At 40.0% G+C, this 24,963-nt stretch overlaps 1 protein-coding gene and 1 pseudogene across 1 annotated transcript; one reads left to right on the plus strand and one right to left on the minus strand.

Moving 5' to 3' along the window:
* The first annotated feature begins 6 nt into the window (after positions 1-6).
* LOC107148513 lies at positions 7-1,538 on the plus strand (annotated as a pseudogene).
* A 4,534-nt stretch (positions 1,539-6,072) lies between these two features.
* On the minus strand, positions 6,073-16,662 carry Selenos (selenoprotein S). Its single transcript, XM_015493132.2, has 6 exons — positions 16,505-16,662; positions 15,767-15,901; positions 13,670-13,776; positions 9,340-9,429; positions 8,918-8,996; positions 6,073-6,664 (listed from the first exon to the last, which is right to left on the minus strand). Exons 1-6 carry the CDS (start codon positions 16,578-16,580, stop codon positions 6,585-6,587), a joined length of 567 nt encoding a protein of 188 aa, XP_015348618.1. The 5' UTR covers positions 16,581-16,662; the 3' UTR covers positions 6,073-6,584.
* Between the last annotated feature and the right edge of the window lie 8,301 nt (positions 16,663-24,963).

Raw genomic sequence — 24,963 nt, forward strand, 5'->3', positions numbered from 1 at the left:
ATCTCATGGGGCGGGGCGGGGGGGGGGGGCTGAAGGGATACCCCCACCCCAGCCCTTTCAGCTCCAATGTTTGACATCTTCCGGAAGCCCACAGACCACGTTGGGATAACTGCTGTGTGCTGCTCAGCTTCCACTCTCCCTCTGGGGTAGAATCATCACACTTCCTTGTAATCACATCTTTCCCCCAATCCAGAAATTTTGCTGGCCTGCAGATGCATCTTGGATACCTAGAATGAGCTGATATCTGTTAGTGCCCTACCTCATGGAGTTAGAACAGGCAAGAAGGTAACCACCCCTCTAATGCCACTTGATATAATTGGTGATGTGGACTCAAGTACACAAATGCCTTTTCTAGAGATTACACGGGTAGCTCCGCCATGGCCAGTGGCAGCGGCGCCGGGTCATCAGCGACCGCGGCGGCAAATCTGAATGCGGTGAGGGAGACCATGGATGTTCTGCTTGAGATTTCAAGAATTTTGAATACTGGCTTAGATATGGAAACACTGTCTATTTGTGTACGGCTTTGAAAACAAGGAATTAACCCAGAAGCTTTATCATCTGTTATTAAGGAACTCCGCAAGGCTACTGAAGCACTAAAGGCTGCTGAAAATATGACAAGCTCACTTTCTGGAGAGATCCTGATGAGATATGTCAAATGCCTCAAGAGGATTTGAAAATTGCATTTTAGTCAAGAATGTACAGTGAAATTACTGCATGCAGCAGTGTAGAAAAATTTCCTTTTAAAAAGAATTATAAAACCATAGCTTTATAAATCAGTGGAAAGTGGCTTACAGAGAGAACTATCAAATGTGTTTGCATCGCATCATTTTTTTTTTTAAGGCCCAATGTTTTGGCATTGCTATGTTTACATTTATGTATTCCTTATTTATAGTTCTGATAGCTTTAATTTTCTAAGCAGTCTATCAGATGTGCACATCTGCTGTGCCTGGTGGAAGTATAGTGGAACCCATCAGTATTGACATGACGTAGTTATGACTTGTTGACATTTCCATTATAAACTTTAATTTTGAATTGTTTATGCATAATAACTGTTGAATTATGTTGTATCAGGCTGAAAGTTGACAAGATTTTAGCCACCATGTAAGAATTTGTATTTAAATTCCCCATGTATACCAGAATCTTGTTTTTTAAAATGAGAACATAGAAAACATTTCTTGTAATCTTCTCTTTAACAAAGAATATTTAGTTTTTTAAACAGTTTTGGGCAGTTAATAGTGTGAACTAGATCATTTTGTATTGACTGAAAAATAAAACTTCTAGAAACTTAGATTTTAAAATAACAGTGCTTAGCTTAGTATTGTTTGTAGTTTGAGTCATTTACATCGAATAAGAATATTAGTTGGGAATGTTTTTCTAAGTTTTATAACCTATAAAGGCCTAAAAATAATGTATAAAGTGAAACACAGCCAACATGCAAAATTCCTTTCTACTTTTATTACATAAAAGTAATTGGAATTGTTATCTAATAAATATGATGAAGATATATAATAAATCACTAGATAAGTGGTGTGTTTCAATGAATATGTAATATTTTCTGAAGGAACAAGGATTTCTAGTCATTAAACAAAAACTAATGAAATGTATATCAGGAATTATAAGTTTGCCTTTCTAAAATCATTTTGTGTCATTATTTACCCTTAAAGTTTTAACTCATCAAAATGATAATTCAAAAATAAATTTTAGAAAATTAGGATGTTATTGGTTCTGTTTCTGTAACAGAATCTCAGTGGAATTTTTTTTGCATGGATTTAATTTCATTGTTGACTAAATTTTAGATTTTGTTAGTTACCTTTTAAGTGAATGGTATTCATTCTTCACTAATGTTTTTTGTTGTTCATACAAGCTGAAGTGGTTTTAATAAGATTTAGTGATATTAGGTAGCCACTTTCTCTGCTTTTTTCTAATATTTATTTGACCATTATGACTTTTAATTCATGGCATCTTTACCAGTAAACTGAAAAGGTCTATTAGCAGAACAAGTTGGGAGACAATAAGAATTTGTGATAAGCATTTGAATGAAACTAAACACTACAAATACTGCATGTTATCTATAAATCAAAGAGAACATTTATTCTCAAACTCCAAAATGTGTATGCAGTTCTAGGCCATAAGAGTTGATAGTTTTATGTATGATTTTATAGGTTAAGTTATTTACGTATGAAGCAGAATAGGAAAAAATATTGAGAAAGGATTATGTTTACAGAGGCCTTCTTAATGTGTCATATTTCTTAAATGTTTTTTGGTGATACTGGGGATTGAACCCTGGTGCATTCCACTAAATCACATCCCCAACTCTTTATTTATATATATTTATTTGAGATTGGGTCTGGTGATATTGTTCAGGCTGACCTTGAACTTGTGATCTTCTTGCCTCAGCCTCCCAGATAGTTGGGATTAGGTGTGTGTCACTGCTGCTGGCTTTAAATGTATTAGTATCTTTTTAATGCATACTCCAGTAATATTTAAGAAATAAAATAAAATGATACAATTCCAATGCTGTACATGTTGACAATGACAAAAATAAAACCATATTGGTGGTAAAAAAAAAAAAAAAAAGAGATTACACAGGTAGACATTCATGGCTTGAGATGAAATGTCATTGTATCATAACCCAATTCAAATGCTCCATCTCAGAAAACTACAGTGGCAGAAGAGATGTGCTGTAGAAAATAAGACTCAAGCAGGCCTGGAGATGCTGTAAACAGCGTAAGCACAGGTCCTGCCCTGCCCTGCAAGCCTTGTAGTTTGCTGGGGAACAATACTGGGTGATGGCAAACATTGCATGGTGACAGAAATGAATGACACTGGGTATGGTGACAAATGCCTGCAATCCCAGTGGCTCAGGAAACTGAGGATCAGGACAATCACAAGTTTGAGGCCAGCTTCAGCAACTAAGCGAGGCCACAATGTAGCTTTTTTTTTTTTTAATTTATTGTGGTGCTAGGGTTAAACCCAGGGCCTTTTGCATGTGAGGCAAGCACTCTACCAACTAAGCTATACCCCCAGCCCAACATAGCCATTCTTAAAATAAAAAAGGGGCTTGGGATTTAGCTCAGTGGTAAAGTATCTCTGGGTTCATTCCCCAGTACCAAAAAAATAGTTGTCTGATTTAGGAGGTCCTAACAACGTGGATTCGGTAGCCACAGATTGCACTTTCATGGAATGTAGGAATTGGAAATGTTAGGAAGTAATGCAGAGATGAAATAATAACTGTCTTAGCTGCTGCAAGGAGGTGCCATGAGCAGGGTGGCTTATAAAACAGCTTCTCACAGTGCTAGACACAGGAAGCCCAAGATCAAGGTGCTGGCGCAGTGAGACACTCTTCCGGGTTGTAGACAGCCAACTTTCTCCTCACCCTCCTCACATGGCAAATAGCTCTGCAGTCTCTTATAGGGGCATCAATTCCCATTCATGAGGGTTCCACCATCACAAACTGATCACAGCTCAAATGCCATGCCTTAGTGCCTTGGGAATTCAGGATTTCAACATAACATAAACGGGTAGGGGTAGCATAACCATTCAGCCTACAATAATCACAAACTAGGGGCATCTAGTGTTCAGTGTTTGTAGCAGTCCTCTGTCTACTTCCATGTGGGGCACATGGTCATGTGAAAATAAGGCCTTAGCAGTGTCCCTATTGCCCCTTTCACCCCAAAATCCCACAAATAATTAAGAGCTCCCAAATGTCTACCACTTTAGTTCCAAATTCTGTGCTAGAATGTGTTTCCATCTCAGCTAGTTTCTCTGCAGATGGACATGGCAGAGAATAGAGTCTGAGTTTGAAACAGTTTTCATGGCACTGGCCCAGTCTTGTCTTTTGCCAGAGGTCTCAGGTTTTGGCCCTTGCACTTTTACCCCCAATTCCTTGTTTTTTTCTGGAGAGCTGGTGTGTGTGTGTGGGGGGCTTTATTTTTAGTAGTGGGGATAGAACCCTGAGGTGCTTTACCACCGAAGTCCTTTTTATTTTGACACAGGGACTCTCAAGTTGCTTAAGTCCTCACTAAATTGCTGAGGCTGGTCTTGAGCTGGTTATCCTCCTGCCTCAGTTCCCCTTATCATTGGGATTACAGTGTGTGTCACCACATTCAGTAAGACCTATGTTCTCTGACCAATCCTTTGAAACACTGACTGAACTAGTCTTGTAACACAACTTCCATATGTAATTGTTTCATTTACTAGCTTAAGCTCCCCACATCTTGATTACCTAAGGCCCTTGGTAGGCAGGAATACAGGCACAAAGTGAACTTCAATGATTAGGGGCCTTGGATTACTTACATAACCCCTCTAAGTTTCAGCTTCTGAAAATCAAACTTATTAACAGTACCTACTTCACAGGACTGTAGTGAGGATGACTAAATATATAGGTATGTAACTACCACATGGTAAATGCTCTTCACATACTACCACATATAAATAGTACCCCAGTAAATAATATTACTATATACAGATAATATCCATATCTGCTTATTACTTCTTCCTATGATACCAACCCTCCACTACCATTACTAGAAGAGCCAGATGCAAGGAGGACATTCAAAATTCAAGCACTGCTTCTTCCTACATGCTTATGACTTCATAATTTACGAAGGAAGAAAAAACACACCCTTCTATTCCCTCTGTAACTCCTATTTCTATGTAGCTTGTTCCTATTTATTACAAACTGTGTGTCAAGAGCTAACTTTCACTACATTGCAGCCAGAGAGCTGATTCTGCTATGCGCAAAACCCTGGCCTATATTGCTCTACTTTTAAAATGTATAATTGGAACTCAGATCTCTCCGAACTGTCTTGGTTTTCATGGAAACTTCTTTGTTAGTAACTGATTTTTACATACCCTGTTTTGCTTTCCTCAACTCTTCTCTGTAGCACTTCCTAAGACATTTTAAGTACTGTGTGACCAGACTTTTTTCCTTTATATGCCAGGATAGACAATCAGAATATTCTACCTGCATCAGATACTCAATAAATGTTGACTATTTATTTTAAGAATTTAACCTTTATTTTTTATTTGTTTTTATGTAGTGCTGATCATCAAACCCAGTGCGTCACACATGCTCAGCAAATACTCTACCACTGAACTACAACCCCAGCCCAAATGTTGACTAATTTATGAGACCATTTCAGAATACTTTTCTGAATTAGCACTATTCTGAAGTTTAAATTTGGGGGAGGGGGGACAATGGGGACTGAATTTAGGGGTGTTTTGCCACTGTTCTTTATCCCCAGTCCTTTCTTAGAGATATGGTCTTGCTAAATTACTGAAGCTGACCTTGAATTTACAAGCCTCCTGCCTTGGCTTCCAGATTCATAGGGATTATAAGCATGCACCACCACACCCAGGCCTAAAGTTTAATTTTGTTCCTTCTCATGATAACCTCTACAGTAGGGGTGGTCCATAACCTATAGCATGTAGACCAAATCTAGTCCATGAGCTATGAATATTAAAAAAAAAAAGAAACTTAACCATAAAACCCAATAACTATGTAATGGAGACCCTATGTAGTCAGTGAAGTCTAAACTATTTACAACTATCTGGTTCTTTTAGAAAATTCCTGATAAGGGCTCTCACAGAACATAATCAAGGGCTGGGATTGTGGCTCAGTGGCAGAGTGCTTGCCTCGCACGTATGAGGTACTGGGTTGAATCCTCAGTGCCACATAAAAATAAATAAATGAAATGGAGGTACTTTGTCCATCTGCAAATAAAAATAAATAAATAAATGAACATAATCAATAAGTCATGGCAAATTGGGAATGACTCGTAGGGCTTTTAGGAACCTGGTCAGACTACAAGTTATCTTGAATCAAGATGTTTCTTCATCCTATTAATTCAGTAACTAAACTACAAGATCCTGATATTGTAGATGAGCCCAATAGAATCTGCCAACTTTCAAAACTACTGTAGCTGTCTGCCATTTGTGATTCTCATTTCTGGTAAGAAATAGTAAGTGAAGAAGTTAAGTACAAACATTTGGAGTCTGAATGTTAAAAAGCTGCTTAATGTCTAATGGACAAATTCAAGCACATAAAGAAATTTCCTTAAATTTAATAAATATGCTAAAAATGTCATTCTTTGTTTTAAATATTTACAATTTCATTTTTTACAAAGTTCTGTACATAAAAATAAATATACAGAAACAAACCCCATCAACCATCTGCATCAGTAATCCTCACTGGTGGGCTCACCATTTATAAGGAAGACATCATTCAACGCAACCTGTCACAGAGACTGTCCTTAATTAGGAAGGACTTCCAACATAAAAGATCATTGCTGGGCCTCTTTTACCAAGATTGCTATTTAGCTAGAGGCCTTCTATCTACCAGCTAGTAATGAATCATGAAATCAACAACTGCAATGACTGACTTTCAGTGGAGCGTTACCTACTGGCAATGTCTATATCCCATGCTGACTAAAACCCTTAAACACGCAGGTGTAGTTAAGAAAAGAAATAAACCACACCTCCCCTGGGCTAGTCACTGTGAAAAGTGTGCGTAAGGCAATCGAATCAAGGGCTAAGGGATGATCTTGCTAATGTCAAAAGTGACACTAACAAGAATCTTAGTTTCATCCACCAGATGATGGGCCTCTGCGTCCAGGTCTCCAGGAACAGGTTCCACCTCCTTCTCCAGTCAAAGGATTATAACCTGGAATGAGAGAACAGAAGCAGAACACTAGATGGCTGAAAATCTGGGAATACTTTATATCAAAAATACAAATGTAAGCCTCACATGCAAAGGTATAAATTGTATTCTCATGGATATTTTCAAAAAACTTTTAACCAAGCTGGGTGTAGTGGAACATGCCTATAATCCCAGCGGCTCTGTAGGCTGATTCAGAAGGATTGAGAATTCAAAGCCAGCCTCAGCAATGACAAGGCACTAAGCAACTCAGTGAGACCCTGTCTCTAAATAAAATACAAAGTAAGGCTGGGGATGTGGCTCAGTGGTTGAGTACCCCTGAGTTCAATCCCCAGTACCAAACAAAAACAAAAACTTTTAACTACCATATTAAAAAATGTTCTACACTGTGATTGCAAGATGAATTGACTTTTTGCAAGGGGAAAAAGAAGCATTCAGTCTTTATTCTAATTCCCCAAAACATATGGGCCAAAAAAAAAAAGCCACAACAACCCACCCCATCCTTTAGGATAGTCTGACTTTGAGTATATGAATTATACGAAGGCTTCAACTGCAGTGCTTAATAAAAAGTATATATTCAAGAGCAGTTCAAGCTATAGAAAATAAATTTAAAAGGCTGGGGTTGTAGCTCAGTGGTAGCACTTGTCTGGCACGTATGAGGCACTGGGTTCAAATCCTAAGCACATTAAAAATAAAAAAATAAATGAATAAAAGACAATAAATTTAAGCCAGAATGGTGGAATGAACCTCTCATCTCAGACACTTGGGAGGCTCAGGAAGGTGGACTGCAAGTTTGAGGCCAGCCTCAGCAACTTAGTGAGGCCCTGCTTCAAATTCAAAATAAAAATAAGGGCTGAGAATATAGCTTTTTGGTGGCATTCCTGGGTTCAATTCCTAGTACCATAGATAGATAGATAGATAAATACATAATGAAATTTGCCAGTTGGAACTTGGCAGAAGTTCTATAATGGAACGTCTATGAGTCAGAACTGGGTTGCCTACATCATTTCTCCCTCTCTCCCTCCCCCACTAGCTTCCCAAAGTTAGCCATCAACTGATGACTAGGTTGAGTGCTCAGGTCCCAGAGTTAACCAAACAATGAATGAGCTGGTTTTGTTCCTTACTTACTGTGGAATCTTTGGGCAATAAATCCCCATGCCTATTTCCTTCTTTGTAAAACCAGGCTGGGCAAAGGCCCTAGATTCAGAAATGCTGGATACCAAAATGGGCCATGTCATGTATTACATGTTCTACAATTCCTATTCTTCTCCTAAATATCACCACTAGGAACTCTGGAGATGTGGCTCAGTGGTAGAGCACTTGCCTAGCACATATGAGGCACTGAGTTTGATTCTCAGTATCACATTAAAAAAAAGAAACAAATAAAGGTATCGTGCCCATCTATAATTAATATATATATATATTTATTTATTTTTTAAGGCTTCCAGCAATGGAAAGTTATAAAATAGCATTTTCTACTCAGCTGCACCATTCTACCAAGTTGGCTTTGGGTTCCTGACACAGGGGATTAGAGGGCAGCCTTTTGCCAAGTTTGTTGCCATGCTGCCTAGAGTCCACATCCTTGTCTCCTCCCTGGTCCTCAAAGATGCCAAGCAGGCCCCTGTTGTGTCCTTCTTCCCCCATGGATGTCTTTAACCTAGAACTGGTGCCTACATGGTGTTCTCATATCTTATCTTTATTCTTGCTCAGAATTAACTGGGAACTCCTAGCTGGAATCACAGAAGACTATTGATTTCCATTTCGGTATGAGTTCCATTTTCCTAAGTATATCTGAAGTTTCTCTAAGACACAATAAGACAGACTGCTATGGTATTACCTAGAGTGTCCCAGTTTTCTTCACACAGAAAAAAAGCTCTGAACAAACATCTGTTCACATTTTTTTGAGAAAAAGTTACTTATGAGAAAGAAATAAGGAAAACCTTACTATAAGACTTAACCACTATGTTTTAATCCCTTTTGACAGTCATTTGCCAGGTGGGCAGAATGTTCCCCATCCTGCTTACCTCTTTTCTTATAGAGCTGCAGAGGGATCAAGTGAGAATACTGATCCCAAGCATAATTCTAATTACTTAGGACCTATGTGGCATTTTCTGTTTCCTTTATTTAATCTTCATAACCCTAAGCTTAGAAATTAGTGTCAATTTATGGACATTGAGACAAAAGAAATAGAATCTACTTTTAAAAGGTTAAGAACATCCTGTAAGTGTTGAAAAATAAACGTTTGACATTGGTGCTTACCACCTCCCCGCAAAGGCTTTTTGTCAGATTTCCGTTTTGGGATGACAGATGAAGTAGAAGGCCCAGGACTCTCTTCCTCCTATTTGAACACACATAGGCTTAAGAATTACTTAAAACCTTCTACTTTGGGGCTGGGGATGTGGCTCAAGCGGTAGCGCGCTCGCCTGGCATGCGTGCGGCCGGGGCTCGATCCTCAGCACCACATACAAACAAAGATGTTGTGTCTGCCGAAAACTTAAAAAAAAAACAACAACAAAAAAAAAAACTTCTACTTGGGGCTGGGGCTGTAGCTCAATGGTAGAGTGCTTGGCTAGCATGCATAAGACCTTGGGTTCAATCCCCAGAATCACAAAGAAAAAAATTTAACATTCTACTTAACAAATCTTTATCTATTAGAAAATGGCAGGCCAATCTATAGTTACCTGAGGGTTTCTCGCATTTCTTTTGTAACTCTTGCCTTCCTGCATGTTGTCCCACATTTCAATCTTCTGTCTCCTTTTCTCTTCTTCAAGCTGAGAAACAGAATCACATAAGAAGGTACTCATAAGTGCCACCCTTTCAAGGAAAATATTTATTTTCATAATTATTAATTTAAATGTTTTTCAAAACAAACCGGCACCCATTATTTTCTTCAGTTAAAAAAGCTGTTGTGATCTAGTTGTGTGAGTTTAACTCTTGCTTTTCTGTACTTTTTTTTTTTTTTGGTAGCAGGGATTGAACCCAGGAGCACTCAACCACTGAGCCATATCTCCAGTCCTTTTTTACTTTGAGACATGGTCTTGCTAAGTTGCTTAGGACCTCATTAAGTTGCTGAGGCTGGCTTTGAACTTGTGATCCTCCTTCCTCAACATCCTGAGCTGTTGAAATTATAAGTATATGCCACTAGGCCTGACTGCTTTTTACACTATTAAAAAAAAAGCAATGTGTCATGGGAAAAAAGAGCAATGACTGAGGTCTTCTGAAACTTGCACTTAATAGGACATTTTTAGAATGTGGAACTATTTTGACTTGGAAAAGGTGGCAAGCAAGCCTCCTTTTGTCATCACCTGGCTGTCATCTGGCTGTGCCGCCCAGGGAAGTCACTAAAACCCTCTGCCTGAGGCTGTGAGGATCATAGGAAAGACCTTTGCCTCTGTTCTCTATTCCTTAACAAATACCATCTCTTCCAGCAACCAAGAACTACAACTGACACGTATACCAACAGTACTTAAAATTTCTCATTTCCAATGGAATCCAGACAGAAATGTAATTCATTCTGGTTCTACATAACTGACGTCACAAGGATTTGTGAACAGATGTCTTAAAAAGCGGGCACCCAGCAAGTTTCTCCATAGAATACAAGATTTATCACTGCTACACCCGAACATCTATTACATCATACTTCCACTGTCCTCAAGTAAAAAAGGTCAAGAAACCAATCACCTCTAAACATGAAAGTTCTTTAATACTTCAGTGAGTAATTGAGAACATCTAAATGAAACCATAGCAGTCAAATTCTGACCTTATACACAAGAAATCTCATAGTAACCATAAGGCACAGATCCAATCAGAATTACATATGCCATAGAATTTAGACACTTGAATACGGACAGACTTTTTGTCCCTCTTGCAATTTTAGGAGGCTTTCATTACAATTTTAAAGTTGTCTTTTAAAAGATTTTTCAGCCATGTATGGTGGTGCATGCCTGTAATCCTAGCAGCTGTAGAAGACTTAGGCAGGAAAAGTGAAGCTTCAAAGCCAGACTCAGCAATTTGGCAAGGGTGTAAGCAACCCAGTAAGACCCTATCTCAAAATTTAAATAAAAAGATAGATAAATGGCCTGGAGATGTGAATCAGTAGTCAAGCGCCCTTAGGTTCAATCCTTGATTCCAAAGGGGAAAAAAAGATTTTTCAGTTATATTAGCAAACTGAATGATAGAACTGTTACAATACACAAACTAAGACCCTGAAATCACTGAATTCTGGTGCACAGAAGAAATACAACTTATTGTACAGCTCTTAGAAACAAAACAATAATAATTAATGGTTTGGGCTGGGGGTATAGCTCAGTGATAGGGTACTTGCCTAGTATATGCAGAGCCCTAAATTCCATTCTCAGGATAATACACACACAAACACAGAATTAATGGTTATAAACTGGGGGGGAGGGAGTGTTCAAAATGACATGCTTCCATTTCAATAAAAAGGAGCCCAGGGACTGGGGATGTGCCTCAAGCGGTAGCGGGCTCGCCTGGCATGCGTGCGGCCTGGGTTCAATCCTCAGCACCACATACAAATAAAGATGTTGTGTCCATCAAAATTTAAAAAAAAAAAAAAGGAGCCCATTGCAGAGTGCGGTGGCACTTGCCTGTAATCCCAATAGCTCAGGAGGCTGACAGAGGAGGATCACAAGTTCAAAGCCAGCCTCAGCAAAAATGAGCTGCTAAGCAACTCAGTAAGATCTTGTCTCTAAGTAAAATACAAAATAGGGCTGGGGATGTGGCTCAGTGGTTGAGTGCCCCTGAGTTTAATCCCCAGTACCAAAAAAAATAAAAAATACATGTGTTTATTTTGTTTTTAATATTTATTTTTTAGGTGTAGATGGATACAACACAATGCCTTTATTTTTATGTGGTGCTGAGGATCGAACCTGGGTCCTGCCTGTGCTAAGCAAGTGCTCTACCACTGAGCCACAATCCCAGCCCATACATGTGTTTATATATAGATCAAATATTTCTGGAAAAAAATGTCCCAGAAACTTAACATTGTATGGGATGCTTGTGCAGTGGAAAGTTGAGGGAGTGGGGAAATATAAAAATTTAGTTTCCATGGTATAGATTTTTACATTTCAACTTTTTTTTGTTATTGTTGTTTTATTTGTTTATTTTTATGTGGTGCTGAGGATAAAACCCAGCCCCACAACTTTTTCTAATTAAAAAAGTTAAGTAAATAATGTACACTTTAGGTTGACAACTAAAGGGAAGATAGCTGATCAACTGTCATGGACACTAAAAAAGGCTGTTGGAGCTGGGCACAGAGGGGATTGTCTATAATTGCATCTTATCAGGAGACTGAGTTAGAAGGGCAGAGTGTTCAATGCCAGCCTAAGAAACTTAGTCTTAAAGAAACTTAGACCCTGTCTCAATATAAGGCTGGGAATATAGTTCAGTACAGAGTACTTGCCTAACATGAGCAAGGCCCTGGGTTCAATTCCCAGTACAGGGGAAAAAGAAAAGAAAAGGCTGTTGGAGGGCTGTGGATATAGCTCAGTTGGTAGAGTGCTTGCATCACATGCACAAGGCCCTGGATTCAATCCCCAGCACCACACACACAAAAGGCTGTTGGGACAGGTGATCAAGAAGGGGAGTGTATGGAAGTGGTCCCAGCCAAGCGAGGCAGACAAACCACAAGGAGATGACCATGAGAAATAAGAACAGCTGTCAGTGACTGCAGAAAGACACCTTTCTCTGGAACAAGGGATAGATGTAAGCGAGACCAATAATACAACCTTAAAAGTTGCTGGCAGAGGCATCATTTTGAGGGGATAAGGAGGCCCAGAAACTTCTGGACTAAAATTAGATGACAAAGGTCATTTTAGTGGCATAGATGAGGACAAAGCTGGTGAGTGATCATACCACTGCATTCCACCTGACTGCTGAAGGCAATCCTCAGTTCTTCCTCCCCACCTCACCTTCCACCTTCTCTTTCAACCAAATCCCATGCCTTAAAAATCTTTTAAAACACGGGTGTGGTAGCACAAGCCAGAAATTCCAGCAGTCAGAAAGCTGAGGCAGGAGGATCACAAGTTCAAAGCCAGCTTTAGAAATTTAATGAGACCCTGTTTCAAAAAAAAGGGGGTGGGGGATGGGGATATAGCTCAGTGGTAAAGCACCCGAGTTTAATCTCTGGTACCAAAAAAAAAAAAAAAACTTTCAAAACACCATCTCCTGTTTTCCATCTCTCTCTCTCAATTTTTTTTTTTAAGTAGTAGTTGGACATAATATCTTTATTTTATTTATTTATTTTTATGTGATGCTGAGAAACAAGCTCAGCGCCTCACACGTGCAAGGCATGTGCTCCACCGCTGAGCCCCAGCCCAGCCCCAGCCCCTGCTCCTGTTTTCCATCTCTTATTAGCACCACTGTTGGCTGGGCCCCTCAGCTGCCTTCCCCTCATTCTCCTTCAATTCACTGAAGAGTGCTCTTCCCTCATGCTACCTCATGTGCAACACAGCTTAAAACAAAGCTAAAAGTGTTTTCTGTGTGTCTGTGACTCAAGACCTAGACACATGAGTATTTCCCACTTAACAGAATGAAAATGCATGCTGACCAACAAAAAAATAAGTGGAAGCCCTTCTGCTCCTACTACTCCCAACAGGCACAGGTACTTATACACACATCTTGCCTCCAGTCTGTCCCTCTTAAGCGCTGTACTTTGCATTACAATAATACATCCACATTTATCCTTCCCTAACAACAGAATTATTTTCTCATATCACCAATATTTACATGGTAGGCCTTAAAACATCTGTTGAATTTCACAGGATAGGACCCTGTTCTAACAATTTACAAATAAGAACATATAATTAAGTCACTCTTACCCACTAAGCTTCACACCATTTTTTAAGACTACATTTTCAAAGTAAAACCATTCATATTAGATTCAGCTCAGAGGTAGAGCACTCACTTGACAAGCTCCAGACCCTAGATTTAATCCCCAGAACAGCAAATAATAATAATAAAAAAAACTTACTAAATAAAACCAGTTTATACCTGTCTTAGTTTTTCCTTATGCTTTTCAACTTGTGCATTCAGTTCTTCTTGCATTCTTAAACGAGCAGCTGCTAAAGCCTCTTGTCGTTTAACAACAACATCAGGTTCTAAAATATCAGGAAAAAAATGTGAGATAAGGCATCTTATACAATATAAAATAGAAATTTCTCAGTGTCTGTAAGTATAGATGTACAATGTTATACAACAACAACAATTTTATTTTATTTTTTTGATGGTGCTGGGGATCAGAACCCAGGGCCTTGTGCATGCCAGGGCAAGCACTCTACCAACTGAGCTATATCCCCAGCTCAACACAACAAAAAAATTCTTATGTGAGAAATCCTACCCACTTCTGCACATATATCTGACTGCTTAAGGGAACAGGTGACAATGCCTTAGCCATAGTTCTTCAGCCCTAAATGTCCACATTATCAGAAACAAATCTCTGTACTTGGGAGATCTGAGGTGGGAGGATCCCTTAAGTTCAGTTCAAAACCAACCTGGGTAACACAGTAAGCTTTGTTTCCTAAAACAGCAACAGCTTTCTACCTCAATCTCAGTACTGCTTTGTGGTTTTTTTTTTGTTGTTGTTGTTGTTTGAGTTAGGGTCTCACTTGGCTCTTTCAAAAAATAAATGCAGATATCTGTATTCCCTACAATAATGTTAATTCAGGAAGTCTGGTATACAGTGGGCCTGTGAATGAAATATGAGTAATGTGAGATTCACAGTGAGATTTCATTATATAAATTGAATACCTCACTCACACCCAATCTTTAGGTTGACCAGAACTCCAAAAGTTAAAGAAAGTTTTCTGAATCTTCCCTCCCACCCTTATTTTTGGTACTAGGGACTGAACCCACAGGTACTTTACCCTGAGCCACATCCTCAGTCCTTTCTATTTTTTTAATTAGGGTTTTGTTAAGTTGCTGGCACTAGCCTCAAACCTGCAATATTTTTGCCTGTCTCCCAAAGTCACTGGGATTTCCAGGTGTGAGACATCAAGCACAGCCAGTTTTCTGAATCTTTACCAATCACTTAATTAGCCCACACCTATATCAAAAAAAGGTAAAGATTCATAGGAATTTTATCCTCATTTCTACAGAAAAGAAAAATCCTCCCAACTAGCCTTAAGAATATTGACACGTGCCAGTTTATGTTTTTATCTAATTTGTAAAATAAAGCTTTCCACCCTAACTCAGTACTGTAGTGACTCAGATGCATGAAGATATGTGTTTGCTCTGGAGCTGGGGTGTTGACATGTTGCCAAGGCTGGCCCCAAACACTTGGGCTCAAGTAACCCTCCTGCCTCAGTCTCCTGAGGAGCTAAGACTACATGCCAGTGTAGCCTTTAACCAGTGAAAAGATTACTTTGAGATGGAATTTTTTTTATACAACTAATGCAATTAAAAATCAGATCTGAGAATTTAGTGAAAAATTATGATGAATTATCTATGAAGAGTTAAGGCTGTTTGTGATCACTCACAAAGGTTCTTGTGATAAAACTCAGTGGACAGATCCATATGTACCAAGAAACTGTTTTCATTTTAATCCTTCCTAAAATTAATAATAATTTAATAAGATATGCAGTGAGCACACTACACATCATCAGGCAGACAGGTTGAATTTTCCAATCTCATTAAAATCTCTGAAACAGGGCTGGGATGTAGCTTAGAAGTAGACAGTGTTAGGGTTGTGGCTCAGTGGTAGAGGGCTCACCTAGCACATGGGAGGCCCTGGGTTCAATCCTAGGCACCACATGAGTGCTTATCTAGCATGTTTGAGACCCTGGTTTCAATCCCCCAGTGTCACCACTCCCCCCTTGCAAAAAAAAAAATTTCCAGATTATCTTCATTTCTACTGTCAAAGTTTAAGACAATTTGAAAATTGACACTAAAAAATAATCTCTGAATCAAAAACAGAATTACACATACACCAAAATCAACTTTAGAGGCAAAGTACCCCTTCCCATACATAAAGAAGCATATGTATTGTTACCCTTAAATACGGACTTTTAAATAATAGTACAAAAAGTAGGTGTCAAGCCACTGTCTTCGTTTCAAGTCACTGTCTTCTTTTCGGTTATATCAGACACTAACCCACAGCAGCCTCAGCTTGGTCCAGCTGTCTCTGCCTCAAGGCCCTTAGTCTGGCAGTGAGCTTCTGAAAGACCACGTAGAGAAGGATGCAGCTGAATAGGATGTACCAGCCATAGGTGGCCAGCAGGGAGCCCACTGAAAAGGAAAAATAAGATACTAAAAATGATACTTCCATAAATCTCAATAAAGAAAAATTGGCTCCTGCCCTAAAAACCTTCTCGGTTTAGCTGAAAAAACGCCCTCTTACAACAAAAAGAGCGAGAAGCGCAACAATTAAGGGAGTCGGCTCAACCATCTAGGGAGTATGGCCGGTGGAGGGCACAGCAATGGGTTCTGGAGATTGAGGGGTAGCTTATCCGACCCGAGCTGGCAAAGGTCTTTCAGAACTACAAAATCACACATAAAGCAGTGACAGCACGGGGTGTGTGTACGGGCGAAGGTGAGGGGAGGGGGGTCTAGAAAGAAACGTTAAGGGTCGAGTGACAGAAAGGACTGCAGTACAGGACTACAGCAAACAAGACCCGCGGGCGCCACCCAAAGATGGGGGGCTCTAGAGAAGGCATCTGCGCGAGGTCCAGGCCGCAGCCCAGGGCCTGCATGCAAGGTTAACGCCCGACTGGGAGTCAGGCCTCTAGGCCCGGGCCCTCAGCTCAGAGCCGGGGACCACCCACCGAACATGGCGGCGCGCCGAAGAGGTGATACTCGCGCCCCACTTAACCACAGCCCGCGGCAACTCACCTGTGACGTGCAAGAAGCGCAGCCCCTCAGTCTCCAGGGCCGGCCGCGCGGACAGCTGTTCCCCTTCCCGCTCCATCGCCGCCCCCACCGCTGCACAGCCCTGCCGCGTCGCCTCTATCCGGGTACTTCCGGCCGGTCCTTACGTACACGTGGCGCTCCTGGACGTGGCAGTGGTGTCTACCAATCGCGTCTGGACCCGTCCTGACGCTTGGCCAATCGCAGAGTAGGTGCCTCCGAGAGGCGGGGCGAAAGTCAGCTGGACACACCCCGAGCCAGCAGGGCTGCGCTGGGCAAGGAGGTTTAATCTTCGTAGTGTCCTCAGTGAGGGAGGAAATCAGACTTCTATTCTGATTTCTTATGGAATTTGTACTTTTATACTGATTGGACACTGAGTCAAGAAGGTTAGGGTCCGCCCAGGGATAGGGATTGCGCCCACACTCTTGCCGGAGCCCTTTAGGCAACAGAGCTCAACCTTTTGGCGACATCCGTCCCGCAAAGCTGTAAACACGAAATACAGCAGCTTCTTTATCCTACTTTAAGGCCAAGAAAGTCTCACTGAACCTAAAAGTTCTCCAGAATCAAAACTTCTTGGAAGAATTACCATAGCAGTGGCACCAACACTTGTTCATGGTTACTGTGTGTCACAGGATATTATCACAGTTATTTATAATAGTGTCCTGGCTGTTCCCTTTGCCGGCAATACCTTCCTCCACCCCCTCCAACTACTCAAATGTCACCACCTCTTTGGCGATTATAACTACCCTGCTTGGAATTTGACCTTTGGGTTTTGAAGACGTGCATTTAACCTAGCTATGTATCAAAAGAACGGACGAGAATTAGAAACAAAACAAAACAAAACAAAACAAAACAAAGTCAATGGTTGCTATTAGCAGATTTTTACCCCAAATTGGGAACTGCTTCCTTTTTGGAATTGTGGACCCAATAACAAGATTCAGCGCTGATTGAACAGCTAAGGAGACTTTTCTTCCTGGCCAAGAATAGTGGGGGTGGGAAAATGGACTTGAAAATCATTCTCAATCCTGGAGGATTGGTAAATTATAGTTACATGTAAAGAAATGAAGGGGGAAGTATAGGTTAATAAAGGGAAAGACTATTCATATATTCTTTGGGTGGAGGTTTTCTCTCAATTCTGGTGTCTCCTCTTTTTATGGTTCTTCCTCTTGGCAACTGTCATGGGGTGTCACTTAGCATGGACATGGGATGAAAATGAAGTTAGATGTTGTCTGGCAATCACTCTGGCAGTCATTTTAGGTCCATCCAAGTTTCAGCTGGCTCACCTGAAAAGGAACTTCTGGCCTTCAGGCATCCCTTCCTCAAAGATAATCAGGGTTGGGGGCAGGGCGGTGTGTAGAAATTCAACTAGGTCACCTAGGCAATATAAGATTAGAGTTGGGTAACAATGATAATGTCGGAATGTCACACTGCCGCTTGACCAGGAGTGGTGTGGGAAGGCTTACATCATCATCAAGCTGGAAGACCAGCAATGCTTCGTCCTTCTTCAGTTTGCCAAGAAGTTTTTCAACCAGGAGAGTGAACTTAAACTCACCAAGTGCTCCTAGCAGTATATTCAGAATCAGTAAAGGAGAAGATTGCTGTGGTTTGGGGTTTTTTGTTTTGTTTTGTTTTTGGTAGTTGGGACTGAATTTAAGGGCACTTAACCACTGAGCCACATCCCCAGCCCTTTTGTTTTTTATTTTAAAAAGGATTTCACTAAGTTACTTATAGACCCTCTAAGTTGCTGAGGCTGGCTTTAAACCTGTGATCCTCCTGCCTCAGCCTCCCACCCACTCGAATTACAGGCATGCACAATCATGCAAGATACTATAGTTTGAATACAGTTTGTTCTCCCAAATCCATGCAGTTTAATCCTCCAAAGGCTTGTTAGTGGAATTAAAAGGGGGAAAACTTAATCTGACTGTGGCATTTAGAGGTGGGCCCTTGGGAAGTTATTAAATTAAATTAGGGCCTTAGGGTGGAACCCTAAGGAGTGGGAGAAAGACCACGTACACAGTTACACATGTACTTCACCATGACGTGATGCAACCAAGAGAAGCCCCTGCAAGAACATGCTATTGGGACTTTTATCCTCCAAACTTAGCTAAATAAACTTCTTTATAAAGTAAGCCTTCCTCAGGTATTTTTATTATAGTAGTGAAAAGCTAATAGAGATACCTATTGAAGGACTGAAGTTCCTGGGGATAGTAGAGAAAAACCTGAAACCTCTTCTTCACCTTGATAACCACCTTGAAAATGTATTCCTCAAACCAGAAAATTGAGAACTGTGAACATTGTCAATTAAAGCTGTGAAAATAGCCACCAATTTGATGAGTTTAGAAAGGAGTTTCATTTCTACCTTCTTTTTAAATTTTCAAACTGTGTTGGGGGTCAAACCAATGCCTTATGCATACCAGGCAAGTGCTCTACACTGAGCTACAACCCAGTCCATATTTTCTTCTTCCTGATGTTTTTCTCTCATTTAAATGATGAACCATTACTCTGCTTTACAATGATTTCCCACTTGTTCTTACAGGAACTCAATGTGTTAAAACTGAATGATTTCTTGGGATTATAACCATAATCAGATCAATACTTGGTCTGAGATTAATGTACCTTAGAGCTGGGGGGATATAACTGAGTGGTAGAGAACTCTTATCTAGCACAGGCCCTTCAATCCCAAGCACCACAACACAACAAAATAAACCCCTTGCTAGGCTTGTTGGTACCCACCTGTCATATAACTCTGAAGGCTGAAACAAGAGGATCCCAAGTTTGAGGCCAGCCTCAGTGACTTAGCAAGGCTCTAAGCAACTTAAGGGAGACCTATCCCATAATAAAAAATAAAAAATGTTGGAGTTGTAGTTCAGTAGTAAAATTCCCCTGTGTTCAATCCCCAGTACCCCAAAAAACAAAACCAGCCAAACAAAAAAACTTGTGCATAGTGACAAATGGGTAAGAATGAGGTTACTTGGCCTCTTTTGTCAGGACATTGGGTAAACTGCCCTGGGGTCATGGCAGCAATTGGTAGTGTCTCTCCTTTCTCTCAGGAAACTTGTGCTTAGAAAAGGGATCACAGAACAAACAGTTTCAATCAATGCTTGGGAGTAGAGTTTATTTTTACATAGTACTTAACAGTGAAGATAGCATTTAATAGAAGGCTCCCTGCCTTTGCCTTAACAAGAGGTGTCAGATTAAGATTTGGAAGCTTCAAGAATGTTGCAGTTCACATCACTTCCGAGCTCACAGTGTACTTCAGGACTCAAGATGCTCACAGTAGCCATGGAGGAAGATACAAAAATGCAAAGATGTGTTGTTACCAACTTTCACCCTCCATCAACAAATTAAGTCAACTTTCACCTAGTTAAATGGTGGAAAGAATTTGATGTATTCATCCACTCTGTCTTGGTGCTGTAATCATCAATATGGGATAAATTGTAACATTAGTTTTTCTCTTTAAAAAGTAAGACTCTGCTCTTTGCTTCCTGGCTGTCCTGAACTGAGCAGCTTTCCTCTGCCACTCCCTTCTGCCATGATGTTCTGCTTTACCCCTGGCCCAGAGCAATGCTGTCAGCTGACTGTGAACTGAACTGATTAAACTGTGAGCCAAAATAAACTTTTCACATCTAAGCTGGTTTTTTTTTTTTTTAAAAAGAGAGAAAGAGAGAGAGAATATTTTTTTTTTTTAGTTCTCGGTGGACACAACATCTTTGTTTGTATGTGGTGCTGAGGATCTAACCTGGGCCGCATGCATGCCAGGCGAGCGCGTTACCGCTTAAGCCACATCTCCAGCCCCTCTAAGCTGTTTTTGTCAGGTGTATTGGTTACAACTACTCAAGCTTGCTAACACAAATGGCTACTAATTACTGCATAGTTCTTTACATGGTAAATATACGTGTGTGTGACATATGTGTATATCTGTCTGCCATATTCTCTTTAACATATTCTCTATTCCTAGAACTTTACCCAGTTTTTCACTAATATTTACAAGGATATGCAAGAACAATCTTGCATATAATATACTATTTCACATCTAGATATAAATTCCCAGAATTCGTAGGTCAAAGAATATAGAATATATTGTCAAATTGCTAACAGCCCATGAAAGAAACATGAAAAAAAAAAACAACAACCAAAAACCAAAAAACTTTGTGATCAAAAAATATTACTACAAAACAATAGATTTTTGTGCATGGGAAAGGGGGTGGTGAGAGACAGAATAAGCCATGTTGAATGACACTATGAAGAACAGAGATAATATCTGGATAAACCCTGTGTGCATAAACCTTTGATTATGAGCTTTTCAGTCTCTTTTATCCTAGCCCATCTGACATGAACAATATTCTATTGTTGTGCTGGGGCTGTAGCTCAGCAGCAGAGTGCTTGCCTAGTATGTATGAGGCACTGGCTTCCATCCTCAGCACCCCATAAAAATAAACAAACAAAATAAAGGCATTCTGTCCATCTACAACTACAAAAAAAATTTTAAAAATATTTCATTGTTGGTTCCTTCCCTGATTGTATGTGCTGTTGAACTGCTGTTGATGTGACTCCATTTTTGAGAAACCAGCTTCTACCTCAAAGCCTGTCCAGAGGGAGGGGCGTGACTGACCCTTGTCATTGGAAAAACCCACAGAATATTCCTAGGCACATAGCCACCCTGCTGAGTTGTTTGTCTACAAATAATGGAAGAGATCTGCAGCGCCAGGTGTCCCTGACTCAGTTAGGCTAGGTGAGGACTCATAGCAACCCCCTAGCAACCACCAATCATCATGAGACAGGGAAAATCCCTGGGATGCCAGATGACCCCCCCCCCCCAAGTAGTCTCGGTGATCGATAACATGTTATGAAACTATGTAGTTTAGCATGTACACCCCTTACAGATTAATCAGTTCAAACGAATCCCCCTCTTGTACTAACCAATCACCCCTACCCAACTTGTTCCCGCCAGTGAAAGTGCTAATCAATGTTCAGAGTTGTTTGATTTTTCCGTGTTGTGGAATGATTTGCTGTGTGATATTGTGACAAGTAGAGTATCCCCCCAAACCTATAAAATCTCACTCAACAAAGGACCGGGACTCACTCCCTGGGACCACTGCTTTGGAAACGGTTGTGAGTCCAGGCTCCAGCTTGCAATAAAGACTCTTGTGTGATTGCATCGGATTCAGCTCCTGGAGGTCTATTGGGGTCCCACGAATCTGGCATTACAGAACATCTTATAACTTTCTCAAAACCTTTGTCCAAATTTCTTATTGATTTTTCTGTCATATTTGTTATAAGTATTATTCAGGTTTGCAAAATAAAAATCACATTTAGGGCAATCTTCTATTGTCATACAGAGTATTTGCTTTGCCCTTCTGGTATTTGATTGTATCACTTTCATCACCAGAAAAATGGTCAGTTGTTAAAAGAACAACTATTTCTTCTGTAAGCCCAAGCTCAACTAATATTTTCCCCCCAAACCTAGCAATTATTAACTGCAATTCTTCATTAGGTTCTTATTTCATATTACCTTGTGGTGTAAGTTATTTATATTAGAATTTCTAAATCCCTTAATGAATCCACTTTTCTTATATTTCAGTGTATCTATTATTAATTAATGCCAAATGCTACTGGACCACAAGGGCCTCTACTTTTAAATTCAGATCTGATTTATTTTTTGGTCCATGAGTTACTTACAAGTTTGTTTTGAGACTTTCAAGTCTATATGGTACCTTTTTTATATTAGTAATGTTGCCAGAAGCTCAGTCCTTGTCCCTGACGCCAATCCAAAAATGAGGATATGAGTTTGAGAAAAAGGAAAAAGGTTTATTGCTTTGCTAGCAAAGGAGAAACATTGGGGACTCCTGTCCCAAAGGCTGTAATTCTGCCTAGGATGGGGAAGAAAGATAATCCTGTTTCCCCTGAGATTAGGGATGTGGAGAGATAGAGGAGCAGGGAGAGAGGAAGAGAAAGAAACATGTCCATTTTAAAAATAAGTTGCAGCTGGGCATGTTGGTGCATGCCTGTAATCCCAGTGGCTCTGTAAGGCTGAGGCAGGAGGATTGTGAGTTCAAAGCCAGCCTCAGCAAAAATGATGTGCTAAGCAACTCAGTGAGACTCTGTCTCTAAATAAATAAAATACAAAAAAGGGCTGGGGATGTGGCTCAGTGGTCCAGTGTCCCTTATAAGGTCCTTGCTTAGCATCTGGACGGCCATCTTAAGTGACAGCTGCCATTTCAAAGGAAAAAGTATCACTTTCCGGTCCAAGGGCCTTTCTGAGAAAGGCTCACCACTCCCTCATACCACCACAACCCCTAGCAACCAGCATTAGGACCAGCCTGGCTCTGATTCCTGAGCCTGCCCCAGGAAAGTCCTGGAACTCAAGCCTGTTAACTCTTTCCTCTAGAGATGACCTTTATTTGTCAGCTCTGACAAATAAACTCTCATGTGTATCTCTGCCTGGTCTCCATCTTTCATTTCTCACTTACCAGTCTCTTGTTCCTTGCTTTATCTTCACTCCTGAGCTCAATCCCCAGTACCATGCCCCACCACCCCAGTGCAGTGGCAGAGCAGAAAGGGTTATATTCAAAGCATAAAGTGGGACACTGTTAAAGTAAATTGACTATTATAATTTGAGTCAATTCTTTATATTTTGTGAGACATAATGGCCAAGTTCATGAAGTATTAATAAACATCCTTTGTGTTTAATGAAGATGTTCTATATATTTTCCAACTGTTCTTTATGTATCCATTATATCAAGCTTGTTTATTATATGGATTTCAGTGTTCTTTGCAGTTCTACTGATTTTGTTCTATTTAAAATGGAATTATCAATTTTTCTAGTGAAACAAACCATTTACCAACACTCTGGCTCTTGTAGTAAAAGATAGCTGGTAAATAAAAAGTGAGAATCTTTTCCACTGAGGACCTTGTAATATAAAATAAAATATGGCACCAATTCATGAAAATAACACACATTTTAAACAATTTCAATACCCATGTCAGGACCTTAACATGGAAGGAGTTTCTCCATCCTTTGACTTTATCTGGCCAGGTGGCTTACATTGATTAATGTCAAGTGGGCATAAATGTGCATCAGCTCTGAGTGTCAGCTTCAGGAAGCCTTTAATGTTTACTTCTTGAGACATTGCTAGGTTATCTGGCTTGTCTAAGGAGAGACAGAGACTTGAAAAGCTACCCTAGTTAATCCATAGATCTGCAATGAAATACAGAGCCAGCTGTGAACTGGTTTTTTCCTCTTAAAAACAAAACAAAAAAAACCCCTTCAGTTTTGGGTGGTTTAAGAGGCATGATTGTGGCAATAGCTACTGATAAAGTGACAAAGGTCTCCTTTAGACAAAAGTATATGCAAGAAGGTAGGATTAAGGGTGTGGTAGATAAAGGAGATAAGAGGGAGCAATAAATCAACAGTGTCAGGTTGGGGATATAGCTCAGTTGGTAGAGTATTTGCTTCACATATGCACAAGGGCCCTGGGTTCCAGCACCACACACACACACACACACACACAAAAAAAAAAAAAAAATCACAAAAAATGAGTACTATGAGGTCTCATTGCTTTTTTTTTTTTGTATGCAATACTGAGGATTGAACCCAGGATCTTGTGCGTCTTGTGCGTGCTAGGAAAGTGCTTTACCAATGAGCTACACCTCTACATTTAACTGACATTATTGCAGACCCCCAAGGTGGGCTTTAAATTATGTTAATTATGTACACAAATAAAATGTTTCCTAAGTTAATAATTTTTAGAACCGCAAAATCAGGGCCTTTAATCTTCTAATACAAACACTACAATAAGATAATCTTGAAATAAAAAAAACCACTTACTTTTACTGTTGGGAATCAAGCCCTGAGATGCTTTGCCCCTAAGCCACATCCTAGTCCTTTTTTTTCTTTTTTAAAATATTTTTTCAGTTTAATTGGACACAATACCTTTTTTATTTTTATGTGGTGCTGAGGATCGAACCCAGGGCCTTGCACGTGCTAGGCGAGCACTCTACTACTGAGCCACAACTCCAGCTCTTACCTTTCTTCTTTATCCTAAGCATTTATCTGTCCTTGAGTTTACATCCACCAAAGAAACCATGTAATCCAGACTTTGAACACCAAATAAACAAAGTCATAGTGTCCAGGAGCTGAGGAAAGCATGACTTATCCTGCCACCAGGGAAGCCAAGATTTCCCCTACCACATACTAAAGGTTCCTGTCATATTCCCCTCAGCAATATTTCAAATCAATTTATTTATTTGTATGATATTTACAGATAGGTTTAATTAAAAAGGTCAAAAGATGCTGATTTAGAATCCTAAAGCCTTTAGGAAAATCTGAAAATATAAACAGTTCAAAGATAATGGGGATGCCTACCTACAAACACCATTGTCCTGAACTTCCAACTTAAATCTGTCCTTAAACCTCAGTGCAAATACACCACAATGACAAGCAA

Source organism: Marmota marmota, unplaced genomic scaffold (genome assembly GCF_001458135.2).
Source record: "Marmota marmota marmota unplaced genomic scaffold, marMar, whole genome shotgun sequence".
Lineage (NCBI taxonomy): Eukaryota > Metazoa > Chordata > Mammalia > Rodentia > Sciuridae > Marmota > Marmota marmota.